Raw genomic sequence first — 23,207 nt, 5'->3', positions numbered from 1 at the left:
ACCACCTGTTGGTCCCGTTTGCGCTTCTTCAGCAAGTGCCTGATGGGGGTAGATTCCATTTTAGCTTCCCCAGTCAAGTTGAAGAAAAGGGGGGCGCAAGAGAGCGCTTCAGCGAGAATCATATGCGACAAAGCCAGTAGTGCGATTGAGCAGCAGTTGCAAATTCGACAGACCGTCGCATGTAGGAATGAACGAGAGACTCGAACGGACTCGAATGGCCTTGGGGTGTGACACGGCAGGCGCGATGACGGCTCGCCCGCTGGTCTTGTAGATTTTAGGCAGCGGCGCAGCAAGGCGAACCGCCGGCTGCCTCACTTGCTTCCTCCACCAATAATCGAGGGATCAGGACATCCAACTCTCATCGCCACACAATGCCTCCATATACCTAGGTAAGGTACCTTACTTAGGTAGGTATTTGGATACGAGTGTCGATGGCACACCATCTGCCCTGAAAAACGGAACGCCGTGGGCATTTCTTTGGCTTGCTTCGGTACCTTAGATGAGCAGTGCGCATATGCCCATGTCAGCCATCGCCCTCCGCCAATCCCAGTGCTGTCCGGGGTGAAGACTGCGGTGATCCCAGCACTGTCGTATGGTTTCGTTCACCGTCTTACAGTTTCCGAACGACGCATCCGACTCAACGAGAACCTCGGACACCACATCCTCGAAAAATGCCTGCTGATATGGCGCCGCCATGCTTCCTGCAACACAAATAGGCCAGGTGAGTTGACGGATCGATAATGCAGCTCGAGGCATGCGCCGAATCTCGCCAATGACGCGGGCCACGGTTCTCTGGCCCTCGGCCGGTTCAGACAGTGCCAGACTCGCTCTTGTCGCGTATAGTTGCACAAGCGCCGCCGTCGCGAAGATACGAGTCACATGACTGGCTGGATTGTTCGCCTCGTCTCGAAGGTTTAATCCTTCCGTGCCAGCCTCCAACTCGTTCTTGATCTTCCTGGCCCGACGAATCCAGTCCAATAACGCAACCTCCGTCTGACCTTTGAGGCTGACCTTTCGCTCCTCGAGCACGGCCAAATCACCGATAGCTTTCATGACCCAGTTCTGACACCCCATGATTTTGGTCATGTCGAATCCTTCCATCTGTAGCCACGTCTCATAGGGGAGGAATGGGACGTTGCCAGTCGAAGCGCACGCCAGCAGGTCCATCCATAAAAGTACTGGCGCGTGGAAGGATAGCGCAGCATCGATGCCCCGCCGTTCCCTAGCGGAGCTTGAGATGAAGGACTCTATCCGGCCAGAGGCATGGAATACCAGCCGAGAGAGGTTCATCGTCTTCATAATGGCGGTTGTTGCTTGCAAGTGAGGCTGCCAGTCGCCCTTCCCGCCCCGAAAGACCTGTATCGCAGCTGAGCTGACTATACAATCATGTTCTTCAGCGAGCCTAACTTACCTCAAAGCTGATCAGCGCCAATCCACAAGCGATCACCTCGATGAAGTCCTCGTCATCTTTAGAAATGGCGTCCCCCTGAGGCTGTCCAATGAAATCCTGCAGGCCTCTGAGGGCGCTGGTGTGATACTCTAGTAGCACATCGTTGTGCCTCAAGTCTTCGTTAACAGCACACATCAGTGAGTGCTTATGCAACGCAGCGAGGCTCAACGCAGCCTTGTACAAAGGCCCGTTCTTGTTCAATAACCAAAACAGCCAGCCCCGACCCCATTTTCGATTTGAGTAATGAGTGTACTGCATGGGGAAAATGCGGTCGAGGTAGTACATGAGCAGCTCGGACTCCTCGTATGACGGCGCCAAGTGTTTCCTGGTGCTGTCCTCCGAGTCAGGTACTAGCCCCAGGAACGTGGCTAGATCATCTGAGAAAGGGAAGTCAACGGAGAGAGGATCATCTGGTAATAGAAGATGAGGGGTGATGGCGCCAGCCTCCTTCTGTAATGTGGTGCTCTCCTCGTCGCAGGCGGGCCTTTCGTTGGCCGCCTCCAGACCTCGAGTCTGCGCAGCTCTGACCTGTTGCCGTCTTAGCTGCTTGAAGTTTTTCTTGATGGCTGCCTTGATGCGTTGCGTTTCCTCTTTTTGCTTGACGCCGCCATCCATCCATGGTGGGCGCTGGCCGTACCCATGACAAATGACATGCCTGGTGCTGCATTCCTCACAGGTTGGCGACGCTGCGTCGCATTTGACGTGTAGCAGGCGACACGTCCAACAGCCCGTTCTCGATCGGGAGCGCATTGGGCATGCGCGGATTGGACATGCTGGCAGGAAACACAAATTCGGATAAACAGATGTCGATGCCAGATCAGGGGAGGAATTTATTATGAAATCGAAGCATAGGCTCCTAGCCCCGCATTCTTGTTTTACGACTCGAGTGAACTAATTCCACCAAGTACTTTACTTAGTCTCTTAGCGCACTCGCTACTTGAGCCTGTGGATTGCCCATCCATCGTCTGACACCTCGCAAGCTGCTGTCGATTCAGGTTCCATCTATTCATACCTTAGTCTATCAACCGCATGACTGCCGTCGAGCGCCCATTCAAAGCCTTGGCCACGATGTCGATCATTAATTGATCTTGCGGAAGCCGTCCTTCTGACGGATACTTCTCATGGTGTTGGCGCTTCTTGAGGCGGCCCTGCCATGTCCACCGGCCGGTTACCTATCATTCGGACTACTGCCGAAGGCTCACCATTGGAGAACACCTTGATGCTTTCGACTTTCAAGGTTAGCTCACTAGACGAACAAGTCCCTTCGAGATGAATGTGTCGCACCTCGATGACTCCGATCGCCTCGGCATTGACACTGGCGACATTAACTGTGAGATTGGCAGCTTGAGCATGACTTGGCGGATTTTCCAATCGGAATGAGCTCGCCAGAGAATCTGATGACAACGATGGAGTCAATGGAGGGCTTGTTCGATGTCGCGTTGCCGTTTCAAACGCATATGCATATCTCAGAAGGTCACCGTGGGTGTAAGCCCTGCCAGCAAAAGCCAGTCCGACAGGCATTTGCTTGTCTGCCATGATCCCCGTGGGTACTTTTATGGCCGGAACGCTCATGTGCTTTAGTGCTCGCGTGCCATTCGAATACTTGACGCCGTCACGCAGCGCGTGCTGCATGGACGAGACCACCTCCTCGGCATCGGCGCGTGGAACGTCTCCGTTGTTGGGAAAACGACTGCATCACAGCCGTGCTCATCGAGCCCAGAACCAAGATCTTGTTTCCGAGCAACTTCAAGGGAGTGGAGGGCCTCAACACACTCGGGAAGGTCATGAATCGATTCTGGGCTATGGCGGATGTAATCAATCATGTCGGCGTATCGGACACGGTTTCCAGCCTCGGTATGTTTGCAGGGGTCGTCCAAGGGCGCATAGAAGGGCCGAACCTTTAGTCTTCGACAGTAGCTAATGTCTTGCAGTTCGGCGCATCGTTTGTGCGGAGGAAGTTATCCCAACCAAGAGCGATCATCTGACATCGCTCGATATCATCCAGCCCTCCGGCATGCCGGGAACATGGGCAGCCTGACCGGGAAAGTGCTGCTTGGTATAATTCTCCACCAGGGGGGAATCCGTCTCAACAACGCTCGCTCCAAGTGTTTCCAGGTCTTTTTTAGCCTGAAGCCACAGAGCCCGGATAGAGTCGGCGAAGGCAGGATCATCCCTAGCTGTTGTAGTTCCTTTGCCGATATAACATTTGGGGACGGCTAGCCGCTTTTCTTTCAATGCTGCGGGGTCCATGAGGCTGGAAAAGCTCTTTGGGCGGATTTCGGATGATTTGTAAATCTGACTCGTCTCCTGTGTCCTCCAGAAGTCCCCATCCGACGTGGGCTCGTCTGTCATGACGATGTCCAAGACAGCCAACATATCCTCAACGGTTTTCGTGTGTGGTGTTAGAACATCACACGTAGGGTACAAAGGCCACACATCCCTGCAAGGAACTTCCCCCTGGGAAGGAGAGTACCCGACGATGCCGTTGATCGACGCCGGTGCGCGTCCTGAGGAAACGGTCTCGCTACCGAGCCCAATGGGCGCAAAGCCTGCCGCTGTAGTGACACCCGAACCCGAGGAGGACCCCGAAGCGTAAGATGTGCACACGTATTCCTGGTTGGAAGGACTTTCGGTGCGCCTAAAATACCCCCGCTGACTCCCACCGTCAGCCATAGGGGGCATGTTCGTGCGGCCAAGGAGGATTGCGCCCGCCATGCGTAGCGATGCTACGATAGCGGCATCGGAGGTGGCGATAAGATCTGTAAATGCCGGAGAGGCCGCGGCGGCGGCAAGCTCTTTGGTACAATAGCTGTCCTTAACTGTGAGCGGTATACCCTCAAGGGGGCGGGGCGGTTTTCCCTGATGCGCGGTATTCGTCTGAAGCTTGGGCTTCGGCTAGTACATTTGGATTAAGGACACAGATGTATTTTAGATGAGGGCCACGAAAGTTGAAACGACCGATACGATGGAGGAACAAGGTGGTGAGCTCGACAGACGTAGTGGCCCTGGAAGCGAAGGCCCCAAGAAGTTGCGCGATGGAGGCATCGGCGATGTTGATGTTGCTGGCATTCATGATTGACATATATAGTATAAAGAACCGAGAGAATTATTGCTTCAAGTTCGACTACGAGTGAGTGATTCCCAGACATCGCTTTGTACTCGAACCATCAGATTTCTATTGTTCATGGACGTGCAAGTCGTGAACATGAAACTCGCGAGGAAGGTCGTAGCAAGTCAGTCTGTGGTCTTGAGCGGAAGGCCGACGCGAACTATGCCGACGAACCTCAGGAGGTGCCAGTCAGGCCTGGCGAAAGTCACGCGACACTACCTTAGCAGGAGGTCTTGATAGGTTTCACGCATCTTCATAGAGTTCTGTTGACGTGCCTCGTGTTTGCCGCCTTATCGGCCATGTCGGCCTGGTAATCAAACCAGACATGTGGGTTCTCGTCCTGCACTGTCCACCAATCAACCTACGCTGGTGTATACAGGTAGTACACATAGCACGACATGGCTACTGGAACTGGATACGAAAGGTTAAGCTCCAGCTCAAAAAACAGGCGAGACCTCAAGGATGCAGTTATACAAAGTACTACAGTTAAGACGTTGTTTCTGGGCTGATCCTTATGGTCGTGATGGAGAACTTGTCGTTGGGCGTCATTTTTGACTCCTATCATGAGGCCCAATCGGTATCCTACCTAAGGTACCTAGGCACTTTTCCCGGCACTTGGCAGCGAATTTATAAAACATCAAATACATACGCTTCCTCAACAAAAGCCCACAATTGCATCGCCATTCTGACAGCCATTTATCAAAAATAAATTGAGCTAGTATGACCATGCCTGAGGCTTGGAAAAAGCTCACTTGTACGTTCTCAGACTCGAATCGCCTGGTAATCAAGGATGAAGAAAGACGCCACTCAGCATCCGTAACATTGAATACCTAATTGGCGCTCACAAATAAACCCTCCTGGACCTGAATCACTGCCGACAGACTCCTTTGTGAAAGGAAGTGGAGTGGTCCGCGCGCACGAACCTCCAGTCCCTGAGCTGCCCTCGACTTGTAAGATCGACCACCTCCCCCAGAAATAGCAAGCGTACCTAAGGTACTTTAAATACTGTACTCCCACCAACCATACCTAACGTCAAAATCAGAGTTGCCTCAGGGGCAATTCCTCGCGATAGAGACTCGCACGTCCCTTGCTCTTCACCGTTGATCCTAAACGTCGCAGGGCAGGTTTAGCCTGTTTGAAACCTGTAAAGACCTCCTGTTGCGTGTCTGCGTGTGCAAGGGTTGGTGCTTGGCCATCTCGAACCGAGCGTCCACACCTGCCCACCCAACTTAAGGATGGGATGACGGCCTCTCGAATTGAGACGAGTAAAAGCGATGTGTCATGCATCTGCAATTTTCATTCCAGATTGCTGTTGGTGCTGGGACAGCCTGTCATGACATCATCATAGTCAAGATGCTCATAGGGACCGGAAGTCGTGTTGTGAATGTCCACCTGCAGAGGCAAGAACAAACTGGGTGATGTATACTGAATGGCTATGAACACACCCTTCACCTCCAAAGCTCGCTCAAGCCTACATGAGCAATAGTCCCACTAGAAAACGCCCTTAATTTGCCCACCAATGTTGGACCATCCTTCCGATTTGTGCTCATACGTCTGTTGACCGAGAACATCATTCCTTTAGAAAATCAAGTAACGCCACGGCAATGCGGGAGGTTTCAAAAAAGAAAACAAGATAGAAAAAAGAAGAAAAAAGCCACAGACGAATCTTCAAGTGAAAGATCCTGACTCTAGATGCAGAACTTCCTGTCCAACATTTGTAGCGCCTTGGCGTCGTGGCTCATGCCGCCCGGTCGCTCTGATGGTGCCGGTATAGTGCGAGGAGAACCATTAGGGCTACCTGCTCCAGTCACTGCATGAGGGAGAGCACCAGCCGTATCAATGCCGGCCGGTGCGGGATGGAGGAGCGCTGAGAGGCTGGCTTTATTGCTGTGTGAGACAGAGACGCCGTTATTGCCATGGCTGTCCGAGTGTGAGCTGCGAGGCGGTGAAATGGAAAGAGCTCGGTTTGGGGGCGTATAAGTCGGAGGATATGTGCCATCATGTTTGACAGCAGGAAGAGTATTCGAGTTGCGAAGACTAGAGTGGCTCCCCGCCGGGTCAATGCCAACAGCTTGCGCCGCCTGCGCCTGAAGATGCGCAAGTCGCGGCGAGCCGTCTAGCCGATGACTGTGCTGAGCATGTGAGATACGCGGTGACTGCTGCTGTGACTGATAAGGCGACGGAGCGAGGGGCTTCTGATGTGAGTTGAGCGGTGGTAGGGCTGTCCGCTCTGACTGTGGCGGATGCTGCGAATAATGACCATGGGCAGCCGCATGAGGGTGTCCTGTCAGAGAATGTGGAGGCGGCAGGGCTTGAGCGCCTGCTGGTGTTTGTTGCGGATGCTGAGAGTAAGGAGTTGCAGTGTAATGATGACTATAAGGCGGCGTAGCAACGGGCGAGGGTGGCCAGGCATAGCCTTGTGAATGCTGTGCGTATTGGGAGGCGTATGGCTGAGGAGGCAGGCCCTGCGGAGCATGCTGAGGAACCATATACGGCGAATGCTGAGAGACCATAGGTGCCCGGGTCAAGGCAGGGGTTGGGTTGCTGTCATGGAGGCTGGATTCGGGGTACATTCCCTTGACTGGTGTGATATTGCGCAGTTGAGAATCGGTACTGGGCTGAAGGAGGTCTGGCGAACCAGGTTGCGGCCTGGAGTAATAGGAGATGAGGTGGAGATGTTGGCCAGCTGATGTCGTGATGCTGAATGACTGCTTCATGAGACCGTCGGCTTTGTATCGGTAACCTTCAGGCTCGCCGTTCTCCTGGTCTTCGTCACTGCCTCGACCCGAATCGGGAGTCTTGGTAGCGCCCCTACGACCGTTGCCGAAGCCGCTACCGCGTTTGCCCTCCATCTCCCGGTAAGTGAGGAAGCTGCCGGATACTCTGCTGGCGCTCCAGGACTTGCCGTCAGTCCATCTCCTCATGCCAGCCTCTCGTTCATCCCAGACGAATACTGAGCCGGATCTGATAGACTGTCGCTCCTTCTCTGATAGCCTTCGTTGGACTCGGGGGAGGAGACCTAATCGGCAAGCCTCGAATAGCTTGATTGCATCGGCGGGGGTCCGCACATAGCCATGATAAGTTTCCATGATGGTTAATGCGTGCCCGACTGAAGTTGTAACAAAAGAAGTCTAGGCCCGCCGAGGCAAGAAGGTCTGCGATGACGAGGACTTTAAGCAGTGGCGACAGAGCAATGAGGGGACAAGACTCTGCGCGGCTTTGGGTGCAAGGTCGATTTTGAGCCAATACGAGCTCACAGACAGCACAGTTGGAGGTCTAAAGACAGTTGATGCGCACCAGGGTGTACCGTGGTGAAGTGAGCCTAAGAGGGGCAAAAATCCTGGTAGCTCCCCTATTAAAGCAAGCCGAGACGAGCCTGACGGCAAACCTTGCTTGATCTAAGCAGGCTGAAACGTCGTGCGGGAAGGCGGCGATTCCACGTCTTTTGCGGGCCAGAGGACCGTGGGAGGATACTGTCGCTAATGAGAGATGCAAATTAGTATTTCGATGTGAAAATAAAATAAAAGATCAGAAGCCCACGAGGCTGCCAGACATGAAGAAGAGATCTCGCGCCCTGAACGATGACAACAGTGTTTATGAATGAGTGAACCAGCGCGGGTCAAGGGCGATGAGGGTACAAGGAGGCCAGCTGGGCCATCCGAGGCGGCTTCGCTGCCAATAATATCCTGACACAAACCGACATGCAGCTTCCAGGGCAAGACTGCCCACTCGCCCGAAGCGAGGCCGCAGGCCTTGTAGGTCATGAGGTGACGAGGTAGCACTTGCACACATCGTGTACCAACCTGAGTAAGGCTGGCCCGTCCAATGGATGTCCCGAGTCGCTAATAAAAAGATGAAGGAGGGGGGGGGGGGGGGGGGGACGACGTTCGTATGGCAAACAATACCAAACTTTGCCGATCAAAATAATACAGATACAAAGGGACCAACAGCTTGGGAGGACAAGTTGCGCGGTGGGTGGAGGATTGAGAGCAACATACATTTGCATGCAAAGTGCACACAAGGTGTTGGTGGCTGAGCCTCAACGCTCGAACTTGCAGCGGGCGCCTCGGGCCAGATTCCGAGAGACGACGGTTATGTTTCGTTGCGGAGACGAGCGAACGAAGAGTGCTGATGGGATCGTAGAGGATTGAGTGGACGTTGAAGAAACAGTTTGTGGGTGTCTGCTGGTGTCCAAGGGAAAGGGATCGCGAGAGGAGGTGGAAGGGTTTAGACAGGCTGGGGCGGGTTACGTGGACGAAGAAGCGGTTTTGTCTCAAGACGCCTCTGGCTGGGGGCCTTCGGGCGTGGATATCCTGAAGGAGACAGACTTGCTCGTGACCGGCAACTCGGCTCCAACGGATCGCGGATGGCGGCCGTTCAGGCGGAAGGGAGATGGAGAAAAGGGCGGAGAGAGGGTCAATGAGAAATGGTTGTGGCGTCCCAGGGCGTCCAAAATCGTTTAAGCTTTTGGTACGGGCACGCTGCTGGTGTCGGTGTTGCCAGTGCTGGGGGGGTGAGGTGAGACGAGGGTGAGGGTAGAAGGGTAAGGGGGGGTGATGGTGAGAATGACTGCATGGGTGACGGATGTTGTTAGTTAGGAAAGCTAGACCAGGTGCTGAGACCCACTGGGCCACGCACGCACCGGGGGTGACGACGCCTCGAAAGACTGGGGCCGAAGCCGAAGCTCTTTGACTCGATGTGTAGGGGAACAGGGCGAGCGTGTGAAATGAGACGAAAGCATCGTATACGAAACATGACCGGGCCGAGAGCCAAGCAGGTTGAGAAGGATGGAAACGCCTGTTGCCAAAAGAAGCGATGGCGTGAAGTGAAAGGAAACGGCAGATATACTCACTCTGCAGAAAGACAACTGGGCCCGAGGATGGTGCTCCGTACCTGTACAGGTGCAGATAGAGAAGATGTGGTCGCTACTTAGGTAGGCAGGGCGGATTGGGTAGCAGATAGAGTCCAAGATGGCGCGATTCAGTGGCAAGAATAAGGTTGAAGTGATGTCCTGCAACGGGAATTGCAGCGTTCGATCTAAAGCTTATTCCGAGCGCCTGTCTGGTGAGCCAGGCTGTGCTAATAAGCCGAGCGTGCGGGCTAATTATTGTCTGGTACTTTGCGGGAGAGCACGCCCGTAACAACGACGTGTGGTTCTGGACGGAATTTGCCTCGTAGGGAAGGGGGTGGGCAGTCGGCGGTAGGCGCGTGTGGTCCGTTCTGCCTGCTGCGTCGTGTTCAATTGAGCCGTTCGAGCCGTTCGAGCCGTCCAATCCGCCAGGAGTCAAGTGTGTCTGTCAAGAGCTGATACTGCTCCTCGTGAAGATCCGAGATGGGTCCGTCCTCCCACAACAAAACGATGAATGGTGGAGACGCAGCAAGGGAATTGGTGCCCGTGGCAGGCTTCGGACGATTCTCTGAAACTTGCTTCTGGCTCGAACCAGTGTTCTCTGTCCTGGATTCTCTGAACACCAGCTGCTGGAGTCGTGAGGTCTCTGACGGTGTTGTCGAAGAAGGGGAGGGGAGAAGAGATCCAGCAAAGAGAAATCGCAATCTGGAAGGAGGGGCTATGGGAGGGAGCCTCACTCTAAAAAGGCCCCGCGAGATATGGATGAGGAAGCGGATCAAGAAGGGCCAAGACCAGGCCGGATGCCATGACAGAACAAGACAAACAAATCAAACCACTTATTTGTCCGTCGAGGGGAAGGGCCACAGAACATGGACAAGATTGGCAAGAATGGGGCGCTGGCAGCTTTGGCACACCTGGAAAGCGCCAGTGATGTGCACCCAAGCCCTGGGGGCCAAGCCCAAGGAAAGCGCCAAGCATCAGCAGCTTCCCCATAACGTGCAGGGCCGAGAAAAGCCAAGCACCCATGCCGAGCATGCCAAGCAGATGCCCCTCCCTTCTTCCTTACTCCCCTGACCATCCTGGGGTCCCTCTTTCCTGCGCTCTCTCCCTGTCGTGCCCCATCCATCGCGCCCGCCTATGCACACGCCTCCTGTCCGTCTGGTCTTATCGTGTCTTGTTCGCCGGGCACCAGGCGGCGTGCCTCCAGAACCTTACCACTATGTACATGATACCATGTTCAGCTTTGAGCCCCACATGCTCCCCACAGGGTCATGGCCAAAAACGACAGGGCGAAACCGAGGGTTTTCGTGTTCCCCCATCGGGAACGCACTGGAAATAAACACTTGCCCCCCAATTACGAAGACTAACATGCACCTCCACCACAAGCCTATTTCAACACTGGTCATCAGCCGCACTAATAAGCTTTTCCTTTGCTAGTGGCCCTCCATCCCGGACAGCACGGCATCTAGGCAACCTTAATAACAACAGACGCCAGTCAGTGTGTGAGTCAGTCGAGAGGTAGGGCTCCTTAGTAGAAGGCCACCGTCGCCTGCAATACCACCTAAGTTTATTCTTGGGAAGAAGGTTACTCGTATTAAGGTATGACGAGGGCCCCAGGGAGGATCCCGTTCCTGGTATTGTGCAAACAACGAGGGAGCCGGCTCAACGGTTCAACAAATTCTACCTCTGGTGCCTACTGCAGCTACTTCGACTAGGTAAGGTATGATGAGCTTGGTCGTTCTAGGCGGGACAACATGCACTACTATGTACGTACATCACAAAACCTCGTTCGGTTGCGCATTACCTTGCATCAGCGTCTGCCTCCCTGGGGAAAATGGGGGCACATACGCATCAGACAAAGCGGGAAGGATTTTTTGCTTCTTTCCTTTCCCTTTGTTTTCTTGGAGTCGAGCAAGGGTGCTTGTACGTAAACACGTGTCAACTCACCGCACAATACACGTAACGGTTTGCTTGCACACGCTGCATTTCAACGGCCCTGCCGTAACCCTCCTCCATGTTCTGCTCCCCATCCACTTTTGTAGGCCGCTAACCTTGTCAAGGAAGGCAACCCTAATTGTAGTGATTACGGGGCCATTCAGTCTCAGTCTCCTATTTGTGATGTGTGACGACTCTCGAGTCGTATTACCTAATGTCACACCTCACCAGGACCCATTCACACAGGGCTAGCCGCTGCGGTTCAAAGGAGTCTTGGTTGGTCCTTCGCAGTCCCAGGTCTCATTCCCCGAAACTCCGTCTTTGCAAAAGCTCGCGCTTAGCCAGACACCTACTCTGACCCTCGGTATGTGATCGCTAGTTTTGCGTAAGCCAGTTTGAACACATAAAGCAAATCGTGGCAACCACTCAGATCCATATTTTCTCGAGCCTCGGAACATTTCCTTCACCCGAGTCATCCTAACTCGATCGCCAGTGAGACCAGCCCCCCTTGATGACGCAACAGTGCCCACCTGGCCGATCTTCGTGCCGGTTGTTCCAGAACTCGGTCTGGGGATGCCGATAAGCCGTCCCATCATCCATCCACTGATTGCTATTGGATTTTTGGCAAGGTCACTGTCAACGCTGACAACCTTTCAGGGTCCAAGAAGACTCTTCGTGCTGCGCTCTTTCCCCCTTCACCATCGCCTGTGCCTTGGCGCCGAGGTCACTGATTTTGCACCACCTTGTACGATGGTAACGCCAACACCAAATCTGACCCTCGTACATCCAGTGATAGTTTGGTCTTACGATGAAGACGACGACTGTGATACAGTGTTCCGTTGCTGCAAATGAAGCTGTCCGTTCCATATTCGTGGGACTAAGCCTATAGGTTCTAGTAACGGGATGCTCCACATCGTGCGACTTCGCTACGATCTTGTATATTAGTGATGGGAACCTGCTCACCATAGCATACCATTTTCTTACTAACGTGTGCATTGCGCAGCTGCCTTTGAATTATGGTCTGCATAATCATGCACTCAGTCTCTGGTTTGAGTGAAACGAGCTGAATGTTTTTAAGCCTATAAACATGTGCATTAGCTCCAATCAGCTACCCTATAGTGATGAGGTTGGTGCCAAAGAACGACCAACCTCTGTATGGAGGCTATAGTGTCGCGGGACATCAAACCCTTTGGACTCTGTTCTTGGTTCAACGAGACACAAATGCTCATGAATCCAATTGCGGCTTCTGGGTGTGTAACTCCTGGACGTGTTGCCTTGGATGCTTGAGGTTTGAAGGAGGTACGCGAAACACACATCGGCCAGTTATTTCTATTGTAGAGCTGGACCTTGTGGGCATCTTTTGGAGCCATACGTAAACAAGCAAATATTGCTGTTTTATGTACCCAGGTATTGGTATAATTGACAGCCATCTTCCTTTTGGAATAAGTAACCAGGGTCTTGAGTATTCTCCGCAGATACAGGCGACAAACATAATCCTGACGTCTTGCTTGGCGTTGGATTTGCTAAACTGGGCATGGAGGACTGCATGGCACTACCCAGCCAAGACCGTCCTCGCAATGGTCGGTCTTGTCGGTCGGAAATCGGTGCCGTGACCCCACCGTATCCACCGTACTTCATGTTGACATGCACCAGGCTAATCCAGTCAGACAGAATTTTCATCCCTGCAGCAAGTACTTTAAACCCCGTTTCGTAACGAGACGCTGATCGGAGGGTTAAGGAACATTCAGCGATACTCTAGAAAAGGCAAAATACGGCTCTCTTGTCGTCTGATGTTGGCCATGTTTGCCAAACAAAACTCAGCCAGGAGGATATGACCAAAAATGCCAAGACAAACCAAGACGACCCGAGGCAAGCCAAGACGGATCTGCTGGCCTTGAGTGGGCTCCGGAGACGCCACAGCACCACGAGCAGGTTTAAGCATGAATTTAAGCGTGGTCAGCCACCCTACCTAGTGCTTCTTGGTATTTCTTGGCACGCCATGGGAAAAACGATCGACAGAGATTGGAAAGGTGAGGGTGTGTGTGCATAAAGAGAAGGCTTGACGCTCTGTACGGAACAGAACCTTCCCATAACGGAAGTGAGACTGGTGTGAATGTCGGCCCAGAGCATCAGCACTGCAATCCGCTTTGCTCCACGTCACTTGCGTAATTTCAAACCCCGGCCCTTCCGAATGGGTATCTTGGATCGCTCAATCCAGGTGACGTGACCATTTTCATGGGCTGAGGCTATCGGCTCATCTGCACATTGGTGTGGGCGTTTGACTTGTTACCGCAGCTCTGCTGCTGACCATGATGTGTGAATGGTGATGTACGCATACGGTACAGGATTGCCGCTCAAGCCACCCAGCGTCTGAATTCGCCCGTCCAACCCTCATCGAAGGTCACACCAACAAATGACTCGTCGCACCGATCTACCCGGTGTTCCAGAAAAATGTCACCAAAGACCCAAAGCAGAAACGTCCAGCGTTACGTTACGGCTAACCGGCACCATCAGTGATTGAAAGTTACATGTATGTTCGTGGGGCTAAACCGCGTACATACATTAAAACCCTTCGGCCGCACAGAGATTGATGCAATTACGGTAATCTCTGGCACGTCACCAGGCTTCCCACAAGGTTTTGACGTACCTACTCCAATAGTTCACTGAAGGGACATCGCATACTACTTGTAAACCAATTTTTGTCACAAACCTATGCGACTCACTCTAGTTCTATGATAGGTGTACAACGGTTGCAAACGTCGGCCAAACCACATGGTGCAGCGAGCCAGCCAAGCATCAGTAGCCAGTTGTAACTTGACTTGAATCAAAGGCCTGAGTTGGCCCCGTTCTCCGGTATCATCCGATGCAATCAGTATCAGAAGCACCTTGGGTGACTGATCTGCAGCACATGTTCGGCAGTCACTCGTGAGCTACAGAGTAGTCCCCTTGACAGATCTCGGCCGGGAAGCGATCACGTCGACGAAATAAAAGATGCCAAGACGGACGCCGTTTGAGTGATCGACCCCGCCGCGGAATCAATCCTCCCAACCACCAATACGGCCCCCGGTTAAGCGGCTGCTAACATTGAGAATCCTGATAGTGACCAAGGCTTCACGCCCTGGCGCGAACATTTTTTATTGCGCATACATGTAGAAGGCATTCTGGAAGTCAGCCCCCTCCCCGCTCTGCTTGGTGGCCCATTTGCCAAAGCGGAGACTTGTCCGTCTGGAGTGCATTAGCGGTCCTTGACGGAGGCGAAAAAAAGGCAACGAATGCCAGAAAATTGGTGGTGCACCCTACCATGATTAGTCAAGGTTTCTCTTCATCCATTCTGATCATGAATCCCTTATCACTTTAAGTTTGGGGTATTGTGGTCACAACACACATGAAGTATTGAAGGGCAAGTGATCAAATGCAAAGGGCCTCGGAACTTCGCCCTCTTCCTTGATCCTTAGCGATCCTTCTAGGCAAACGGAGCTACCACATTGTTAATTATACATTGCTTGTCACCTGGGATGCAATCTTTCAAGCCACAACTGACGAGGGCTGTCCTGGCTGCTTTCGCGTCCCTCATCATGTCAGCCTCCGAAGTGGATCGCTCGGCTACGGCGGGCCACGTGCATGCTTGTATTTGCCGTGTGTTCCTGTCCCAAATGCTTCTTTGGACCTGGAGGTAGGGTGGATGTGGCTTCTTTGTTCAGGGCTGCTGCTGGGCACCTCGTCGTCTCTCTGTTAAGATGACCGCTGACGACGACGACAATAAGTTCGGCTAGCGGGCGCTGGAAACTCTCCAGTTGTTTGTTCGCATGACTTTGTAACCACTCGCTTGGTTCATGCTTTCACGCCCTTTGATTAGACTGGCGTCACGGAGCTGCCCGAGAGGCTTGAGTCGGGTCATTAATGGCGGGATAAGCACACGCACAGGCCGCCCATGTCGGTTATGGGCTGAACCCTGACACCCCCTTTGAACTGGCTTTCCGCTGTCTGCTGCAAGGGAGGAGGAGGGGGTTTCCGAGACGAAGTCGACCCAGGGCCCTGCTTAAGCTTAATACAGCTCTACAACGCACCTTGCACAACGAGTCAAGACACAGAGCTCTTTGCAGTCGTCCCAGCCGAAGTTCACTCCTTGCATTGTTACCCAAACTGCTCGGGTCCGTGATGCCAAACAATCTCAAGGCTCGCGTTGCCTGAAGAGAAGCTCGGCAACATGAGCAGCAGGAATGCTGTCGTCAGCTTCTCAGGCCCCCTGGCACGACCAATACATCGCCCAGGAAGCCCAAGCCATGCGTGCCCAGGACTCGCAAGAAGCCACCATGTATCCCCCTTCCCCCGTAGGCTGATAGTCGAGCCTGCTCGCTCCTTTGGTGAGCAATCCGAAAGACACGACTCCTCCCAACCACCCACTTGTATGGCATGCAGGGCTACCACTCAAGGCGCAACAGCTTTAGGATTGGACTTGTCGAAGGGGGCACGCTATCTACATAGTATGGTGCCATTTCTCTGACGGACGCCCTCGTGGCACCCAGCGAGGTGGCCCGGCTAAGGCGGACCCGTTATCCAACATCCACGCAAACGGAACTGGCGTTAATTAGCAGGGGCCGCGCCGCAGGACGGGACTCTCCACTTGAACCTACGCTGTGTGTATCTCAATTGCGCTTGTGATTCTAGGTTGGGGAAAGGCTGGCCTCGGAATTCGGGTTTCACGGCACAGCGAGTCATGGGGGGAAATTTTGTCTCCTCAGTCCAGGTCCCGACACCTACCTTATTACTGCACCTAGTCGCCCATGGGCCTGTGACGTGGAGAACCCTGACTCTCTGTCAGTATACGTAGGTGACCCTTCTGAGGGTCAGCCCATTCTGCTGAATTGCAACAGGGTGCCTGTGGAACGGCTCTCTTTGACGCTTGAACGTACGTCATGCCGTGCCGGAGATGCCCCATTCTTCGGAGTTGACTACCATTGCGCCCACGACTACGACCACGACTGCCCGTCATATGACCCAAAGGCAGTAACGGAGTCTTGTTTGTTGCTCTGTCACACATTATTACGGCACGTTTTGAGATATTCGCCTCTTCCCGCCTGTATCGCTTTTTGCCTGCCGGCTAGTCATACATGTACATCCCATGTGCAGTGGTAAGGGGGACTGTCTAGTTGATGTTTGAGTTGGCTTTATCGATCTCCGCAGTCAAGGCCAGACCACGGGTGTTTCTCTGATGCAACCTGAGCTAGTGGCTTAACTTTTTCTTTTTTTGGCCCATTGGGAGTTTTGAACCACAAGACTTCGCCAAGAAGCTTGTATGGTTCCAATGACTGGCGGGGTCGTCATAAACCTTACTCAGAACGGAGGAGTTACGCGAGGTGGCTTTTTGAATGGACCTTCCTTTAACAATGTTTATAGGCTTCACCTCTTCTCGATAATCATCAGGATAACGGGCGTACGTGGCCAAGGGTGTATGTACGGTACATGTCGTGCTGTAGACATTACCTGACAACCGTAGGCAGGAGATTATGCAAGGCCAACTAAGAAGAAAGAGGCAGGCGACATGCCGAGCCTGCCAAGGTCAACTGCATGATGCCCCGACAATACATGGTGCAGATAAATTTGGATCTTTAGCAGTTGAGGTTATTGGACGTCATCAGATAAGGTAGGTAAGGTGAGACTCCAGCCACAATATAGATCATGGTTATCATGAGCTACATTAACCAAGCCGCTGCACAGCCCGTTTCCCACTGCAGGCCTGCTGGCGCGATTAATGAGACGATAACTCAAGATACATACAGTTGCAAGATTGCAATTTGACGATCAGGGCATATGGCGCAATAATGGGATAACCCAATTCTCGGCACTTCGTGAGCGCCTTCGACACCACAAATCCCAATCTACACAGGCGTAGAAAGCCATTTTGACGACATCTGAATATTCCCCCGGTTCCGTTTGGTAGAATGAGTGCTCATTGAAAGCCACCAAGCAATACAGCGCTTGGAGAGCCGTCATTTGCATAATGGTGCAGGTCGTCGTACAAATACATTGCTTCAAAAGTTTTCCGTTGGCGCCCTTCGTTTTTCGATCACTTGAACAGACAGAAGGAAATGCCACCACCCAGTCACCAACGCCTACTATACCAGGTTAAGCATGGCCTGCTTTTCGTGTGGCACAATATACGATCAGTCAGGCTGAAACACCCCGCACTGCTGGATCTAACTTTGACGAGGTTCCAAGACGAGGTTCCCAATCTGTACTACTCGAAAGAGTTTTCTTCTCGAAACAGCTAGAGGCTGTGTGACATGTCAAGACAGTTGTGCGGACATTTGCCGATCGTATTGTTTGTTTGCTGGTTCTGTCAGAGGCAAGCCACCAGCTACGAATGGACCGCATCGTACCCTGCTGCTGCATGCTTGGCGTAGAATTTGCAACAAAACAGAGGCATGGTGACACGTGTTGTCGTGGTCACACCAGTGAAGTTCGAGTCTTTGAGGGTACATGGGCGTAGATCACCGCTACTGCGATGCGGTGCCCTTGTCACACAGGCCCCTCTGTCACGATCCAAGGTAGGCAAAGATAAACGAAAGTAGCGGGCCGCCGAAACAGGGCTCGTGATGGCTATGAAAGCCCTCTCGTGTGCCTGTCACAAAGGCAGGCAGCCGATTCAGCAGTCACACCGCCCATGCCAACGGGGAAAGGCCACAACGTCCCGTATGTTTGGCACGCCGGCGAGATAACTTAGCAACCTGTCAAAGCCCAGGCCGAAGCCGCCGTGTGGGCAGGATCCCCAGCGTCGAAGGTCAAGATACCAATCTAGGCCATTGAATCCGGGAGTCGTGGACGGCCTGACCATCCCCCGAGCTTGCATAACCTCCTGGAGATCAGCCAGGCGGTGCTCACGCATGGAGCCGCCAGCAATCTCACAGAGGTCAGGAACGAGCAGGTCGAAACAGTCCACGGTCGCACCGCGCTCGTTTGCTCCGCTGGAGGGACCATCCCTCGTACCAGCGGTCTGGGCTGATGTCGCTGTGGGCCGCATGTAGAAAGCCTTTATGTCCCGGGGATAATGAGTGACAAAGACGGGCTGGTACATGCCGTTTGCGCCTGTTGAGCCCAAGGTTGTCGCGAGGTACTTCTCATGTTCGGAGTGCAGACCATCCTCCCATGTCGGCTTGTGCTCAAAACGGTGCTCTTGGGCTTGAAGGAGAGTAATTGCGTCGCCATACCGGATACGAGGCCATCTGGCAGACGACCTGTGCATCATGCCGGCCCAACGGCGCTCAACTTCATCTGCAGACACTAGGTCATCTTCTGCAGTCCGCGATGCATTACTAGAGACCCGCCTCTCTCGTAGCTCGGTGGCAGCACGAGCTCGATACATGTCGGTCGTCACCTCGCGTAACATGTCCTCCACTAGCTCCAGGACATCATCCATCTCGTCAACGAAGGGCATCTCGGCCTCTAGCATGTAGAACTCGCTCATGTGTCTCGAAGTGTCACTTCTCTCGGCTCGAAAAGTAGGCGATAGTGTCCAGACATTGCCGACGGACTGGGCGAGGGCTTCCAGATGCAACTGTGTCGAGACGGTCAAGTACCGGGGTCCACGAAAGAATGTGTCGGTTGTATTCTTTGTTCCCCTCTGCTTCCCTGGAGTATCGTCGATCGATGATTCCGGGTTCTGCACAGAAACATTGAAAACCTCGCCGCCACCTTCACAGTCTGAAGATGTCACAATGGGCGGGTGCGTCTGTGTAAAATCGCGGGAAGAAAAAAACCGAGTCAAGGCGTTTACAGCATCTGACCGCAGTCGAAGAATGGCGGCATTCAGAGGAGTTCGGGAGCGCAAGTGAGGAATTGTGCGAAGGTATTCGGGGGTCTGGTATTTCTTCTGGATGGGATAAGTCTACGAAAGGTGCCATGGGTCAGCAGGGTTCAGAGGGCGGCGCAGTGCATCACGGTGAAGCTGCTAGAACTTACAGATGAGTCGGAAGCACCGAGAATGTCAACTCGATCAACCTTGAGCTCGTGACTCTGATCAGTGGCGTATTTGGAGGGAACCCATGATCCGTGGAGGCGGACAGCAGCGCCAACCCTCAGGCCAGATCTATGCGGACGTCAATGCATGAAGCAACGAGATGAATCCGGGTGACAGTACCGGCCATTCATTTGTTTTGGTACCAGTGCTTGAAGAGGCTTCCGAGTAGAGCCATCGCCAACGTGGACAAACACATCAGCTTTCATAGTCCTTGCAGAGCGGACATAGCCATTGACTATGACATCAGTAGCTTCGGCTTCGGGCTTCCATTCGAGGAACTGCGCAACAGTGCGGACAGGCCTGACGGATGGCAATGCGTTGGTTGGACATGAGCTTCTGGTTGTGCGGCTACTGCTGAAGGACCTTGGATTTGGTGGTGTGAACCTTAGGCGGGAGGATGAAGCGGCCCCTGGTCTGAAGGCCATAGTTTCCAAGCTTATCGAGAGCACTAGTGCAGAAATGCGGATTGATATACTGTCAAGCGTGCAGAATTATGACAGAGAATTTATGGCTGTCATCGTGCGACATGAAGAGGGGCGGGGTTTGCAACAAGACGCAGGACGATGCTAGTGGCAGGTAGTCCATGCAACACGGATGCTGCAACAAAAAAAAAAAAAAAAAAAAGCTTTGGAGTCGTGAATTGGGAAACGAACACGCGACGAAGACCGCGACACGGATCCAGCTTGAGTGGAACTTAGCTAAGCCTATCATGGACCAGCTTCGCTCTAGAGCTTGGACCAGCTTCATGAGTTTGGGTTGGTACCTGAGTAAGGTACCTACCATCTAGGTAGGTAAGTAGGTACCTAATGCAAAGTACCTAGGTAAGTAGGTCGGTACCTAAGGTACATAGGTACCCTGGACCCCGACAAGCTATAGGTTCTTACCAGGCCGGAGCGTCAGTACTTCATCTTTGCTTGCTTGTGTTGTGCTCAGAGTACAGCGTGTCCGGTACTTTTACTGTGTAATCAATAGCCACATGGGTGGGCGCCCAGGACAAGGGGGGAAGGGGGTTGAGCCTGCCCGCAGCCTGCAGGCTGCGGGCAGGCTGAAGACAGCTCGATCCCCTTCACCCTGGACTCGAACGACCATCATCCATCGGTCTACTGATATTTTCCCATGCTGGCGTCCCGCGCACCTCCTTCATCGCCATCACCACCTTATTCGCCTTCGTTTGTTGTCAATGTCGTCATCTCGAGCGCGATCAATCAACGGGTCTTGACTTCCGACCGTGTCTGGTGAATTGGGCGTCTTGGGGCGCGCCCACCACACAAGTCGAAACTTGGCCTCCCTTGTTGTCTTCATTTGTCTGATATGACCGTGAACCTTGACCGGTCGTCACCGTCGCGAATCGACGCCGTCGCAACATCTTGCCTCGGGCCGCGTCTCTTTGCTAACCATAGGAAGTTAGTCTAGTTGCCTTGTCGCAGTCTTGTCGCGACGGCCGCCAGCATGGCAACCACGAGTTGCTGTTCCGGCTCGAGTGACGTCGCCTCTACCTAGTCAAGCCATCAGATCATACCGATCCCGCCCCTTTGCTTTGCTTCGCCATCTGGATCAAGCAACGACCTCCTGGCTCTGAAGGATCTGTGGCAAGTCTGCCTAGAATCTGTCCGTCTGGCGTTCCAAGACAACCTGCGCCTGAACCCTTCTCAGCTCTCCCACCCCGCGACCGACCTGACCGTGGACCCTCGACGCACCCATTCACCGCATCTTTGACTCCAGCTCCTGTGCAATGCCAACCCCCAAGAGACCCCAGTGTGCCATCCTTTCGAGCACACAGAGATCTCGTATAACGGCGGCACCTTGCAGGTCCATCGAGATCAAATCCCGCCAACCAAGATCGTGGATGCCATGGTCACACGGCCCAGGTCTTGTTGGCAGTGCCAGGCCACAGGCCTCATGGAAGGCAGAGACAAGAGACAGACAACAGAGACAATGGCAGACATGATCTTCCATCAAGTCCAACAGCTTCTGAACCCGTTCCTCCTCGCGGTCTAATCCCCCACCGCCTGTAAATGTCTGAGATCCGGCGAGTATTGGTGGTTGGTGCTACATCTCAATCGCTCTCCACCCCCACCGCTCTCGCCTGTTCTGGCCGCTCGCCTCTGGCATGCTGGAGGCGTTTCTTTTCTCACTTTATGCCCGGTCGAGTGCCGTCAAGTCGAAGGGAGTATTTAATAACCCCACGAGGGACTCCTGGAATGGGGCCATATGGTAGCTACATTCCGCCCTGCTCCTCACCCTTTGTATCGCGTTTCTCTGCCCACATCATCCCTTCGTCGTTTCCGACCCCGTCTTCTGGTTCACGATATTGCCTTTTCATCCACAATCACCACCATGCCCTCTTCCAAGCCCCTCAAGATTAAGCCCTCCGAGGTGGCTGCCGACACGAAGAGGAAGCTCATCCCCGAAGTCACAAAGCACTACCGTAACAAATGGCCCCCTTACTCGTACTTGTATCCCCAGCCCCTTGTTGACCTCCCCCTACCCCGTGGACCCCACATGCACCCCGATCTCCCCAAGTTCCGTACGTACAATCCTAGCCCTTCCTGGAAACTGCTGGACAACGTCGTGCTGACAACAGATATGGACGTCTATTCTGGCGACCCGGTCAACATTGCTATCAGCTGGGCCGAGTCCCTTGGTGCCGCCGTCCCCTTCATCTGCTCAGCAAATGAGAAGCGTCCCGGTGGTGATTGGGAGACGGGAGTCGTTGGTTACGAGGTAGGCGCACCGACTGTTGTGGCACCGTTGTCCCGTCACTTCTTCGGTCTGGCGCAGAAGTGCAAGTAAATGCTGATCGGCCTCGGTACCACAGGAGAGGTTGTGTCGCCGGAGCAATCTGTCGGCGACACTGAGCACACCAGATCCGGCCACTTATGTCGACTCCAACTATCCCATTCCTATTGAGGGTGCCATCTACTCTCCGCATGTCGGTAGGTTTTCAAGCATGAGAGACGCGCCTCACAGCGACATGGGACACCACAAACTAAGTTCGAACGATAGTACGTTTCCGTCATGACCAAGACCGCATCGAGTCACTAGACGTCAAAGACTGGCAGTCGCTGCCTGTAGTCTCGATGCCTCCTACGAGGTGGCCTAAACTTACCGATGGAGGTCGGAAGTACTCATTCGCGGAAGAGCGACAGCTCGTCATGAACAAGATGCGCGCCGCCCTAAGGATTTGCGCCTATCAACAATTCCGCTATGTCGTTGTGGGCGATTTTGGTCTCGGGAATGGCTACAGGAACCCGCCAAGAGAGCTTGCCGAGCTTTGGCGGGAGGTGCTGTTGTGGGATACGGATCTTCGCGGCCAATTCCTTGCTGTCGTTTTCGTTTTTGAGGACGAAAAGCAAAGCACAGTAAAGCACATTCTCGACGACATTGCTAAGAAGAACAAAGGCGGAAGCAGCAGCAGCAGCAGCTCAAAAAGTCGGTCCAAAAGCGGCTCGTCATCCTCAGGGAGTTCAAGCAGCAGCTCGTCGGGGCAAAAAAGCGACTTTCGGGTCTTCAGCGAAGTATTCAACGACACGGAAGTCGCCAGGGTGCGCAACCAGATTGATCCACGATATGGCTTTGCGACCATCATGGGGGGTGCTTGAGCCTCCAACTCTGGCGGGCAAGGATGCTGGCTTGACCCCTACCCCCCCCCCCCCCTACAAACGTTACCCCCCAACCACACCTGTCTTTTAAATAAGGATGGGGCCCGGGGTGCAGGGGGGAGAAAAAAGCAGGGGAGAAAAAAAACTAATATAAAGTTACCCGGGGCTTCGTGATAGCCAGGGCTGGTGAGAGGAGAGAAGAGAGTGGTGAGGAGCAAGAGGAAGTAAAGCCGTCTGGCCCACGT

The 23,207-nt window shown here is 53.5% G+C and overlaps 6 protein-coding genes across 6 annotated transcripts; 2 read left to right on the top strand and 4 right to left on the bottom strand.

Annotated features, from left to right (window-relative positions):
• Positions 1 to 495: 495 nt before the first annotated feature.
• Positions 496 to 2,222, bottom strand: VDAG_09945 (uncharacterized protein; the record flags this gene model as incomplete). The annotated part of the gene is made up of 3 exons (XM_009651290.1): positions 496 to 1,356; positions 1,412 to 2,077; positions 2,169 to 2,222. 3 exons carry the CDS (start codon positions 2,220 to 2,222, stop codon positions 496 to 498), a joined length of 1,581 nt encoding a protein of 526 aa, XP_009649585.1.
• A 347-nt stretch (positions 2,223 to 2,569) lies between these two features.
• VDAG_09944 (glutamyl-tRNA(Gln) amidotransferase subunit A) lies at positions 2,570 to 4,132 on the bottom strand (the record flags this gene model as incomplete). Its single annotated transcript, XM_009651289.1, has 3 exons — positions 2,570 to 3,140; positions 3,224 to 3,348; positions 3,437 to 4,132. The coding sequence occupies 3 exons, from the start codon at positions 4,130 to 4,132 to the stop codon at positions 2,570 to 2,572; spliced, it is 1,392 nt and encodes a 463-aa protein (XP_009649584.1).
• A 2,115-nt stretch (positions 4,133 to 6,247) lies between these two features.
• On the bottom strand, positions 6,248 to 7,648 carry VDAG_09943 (cAMP-independent regulatory protein pac2; the record flags this gene model as incomplete). The annotated part of the gene is made up of 1 exon (XM_009651288.1): positions 6,248 to 7,648. The coding sequence occupies one exon, from the start codon at positions 7,646 to 7,648 to the stop codon at positions 6,248 to 6,250; it is 1,401 nt and encodes a 466-aa protein (XP_009649583.1).
• Positions 7,649 to 8,260: 612 nt separating this feature from the next.
• Positions 8,261 to 9,022, top strand: VDAG_09942 (uncharacterized protein; the record flags this gene model as incomplete). The annotated part of the gene is made up of 2 exons (XM_009651287.1): positions 8,261 to 8,314; positions 8,756 to 9,022. 2 exons carry the CDS (start codon positions 8,261 to 8,263, stop codon positions 9,020 to 9,022), a joined length of 321 nt encoding a protein of 106 aa, XP_009649582.1.
• Positions 9,023 to 17,989: 8,967 nt separating this feature from the next.
• VDAG_09941 (asparaginyl-tRNA synthetase) lies at positions 17,990 to 19,785 on the bottom strand (the record flags this gene model as incomplete). Its single annotated transcript, XM_009651286.1, has 3 exons — positions 17,990 to 19,228; positions 19,303 to 19,429; positions 19,553 to 19,785. The coding sequence occupies 3 exons, from the start codon at positions 19,783 to 19,785 to the stop codon at positions 17,990 to 17,992; spliced, it is 1,599 nt and encodes a 532-aa protein (XP_009649581.1).
• Positions 19,786 to 21,697: 1,912 nt separating this feature from the next.
• Positions 21,698 to 22,962, top strand: VDAG_09940 (uncharacterized protein; the record flags this gene model as incomplete). Its single annotated transcript, XM_009651285.1, has 4 exons — positions 21,698 to 21,887; positions 21,945 to 22,084; positions 22,179 to 22,296; positions 22,367 to 22,962. 4 exons carry the CDS (start codon positions 21,698 to 21,700, stop codon positions 22,960 to 22,962), a joined length of 1,044 nt encoding a protein of 347 aa, XP_009649580.1.
• Between the last annotated feature and the right edge of the window lie 245 nt (positions 22,963 to 23,207).

This window comes from Verticillium dahliae, genomic scaffold (genome assembly GCF_000150675.1).
Source record: "Verticillium dahliae VdLs.17 supercont1.29 genomic scaffold, whole genome shotgun sequence".
Lineage (NCBI taxonomy): Eukaryota > Fungi > Ascomycota > Sordariomycetes > Glomerellales > Plectosphaerellaceae > Verticillium > Verticillium dahliae.
Note: the sequence above shows the minus strand (reverse complement) of the source record. Positions and strands in the feature narration are given on the sequence as shown.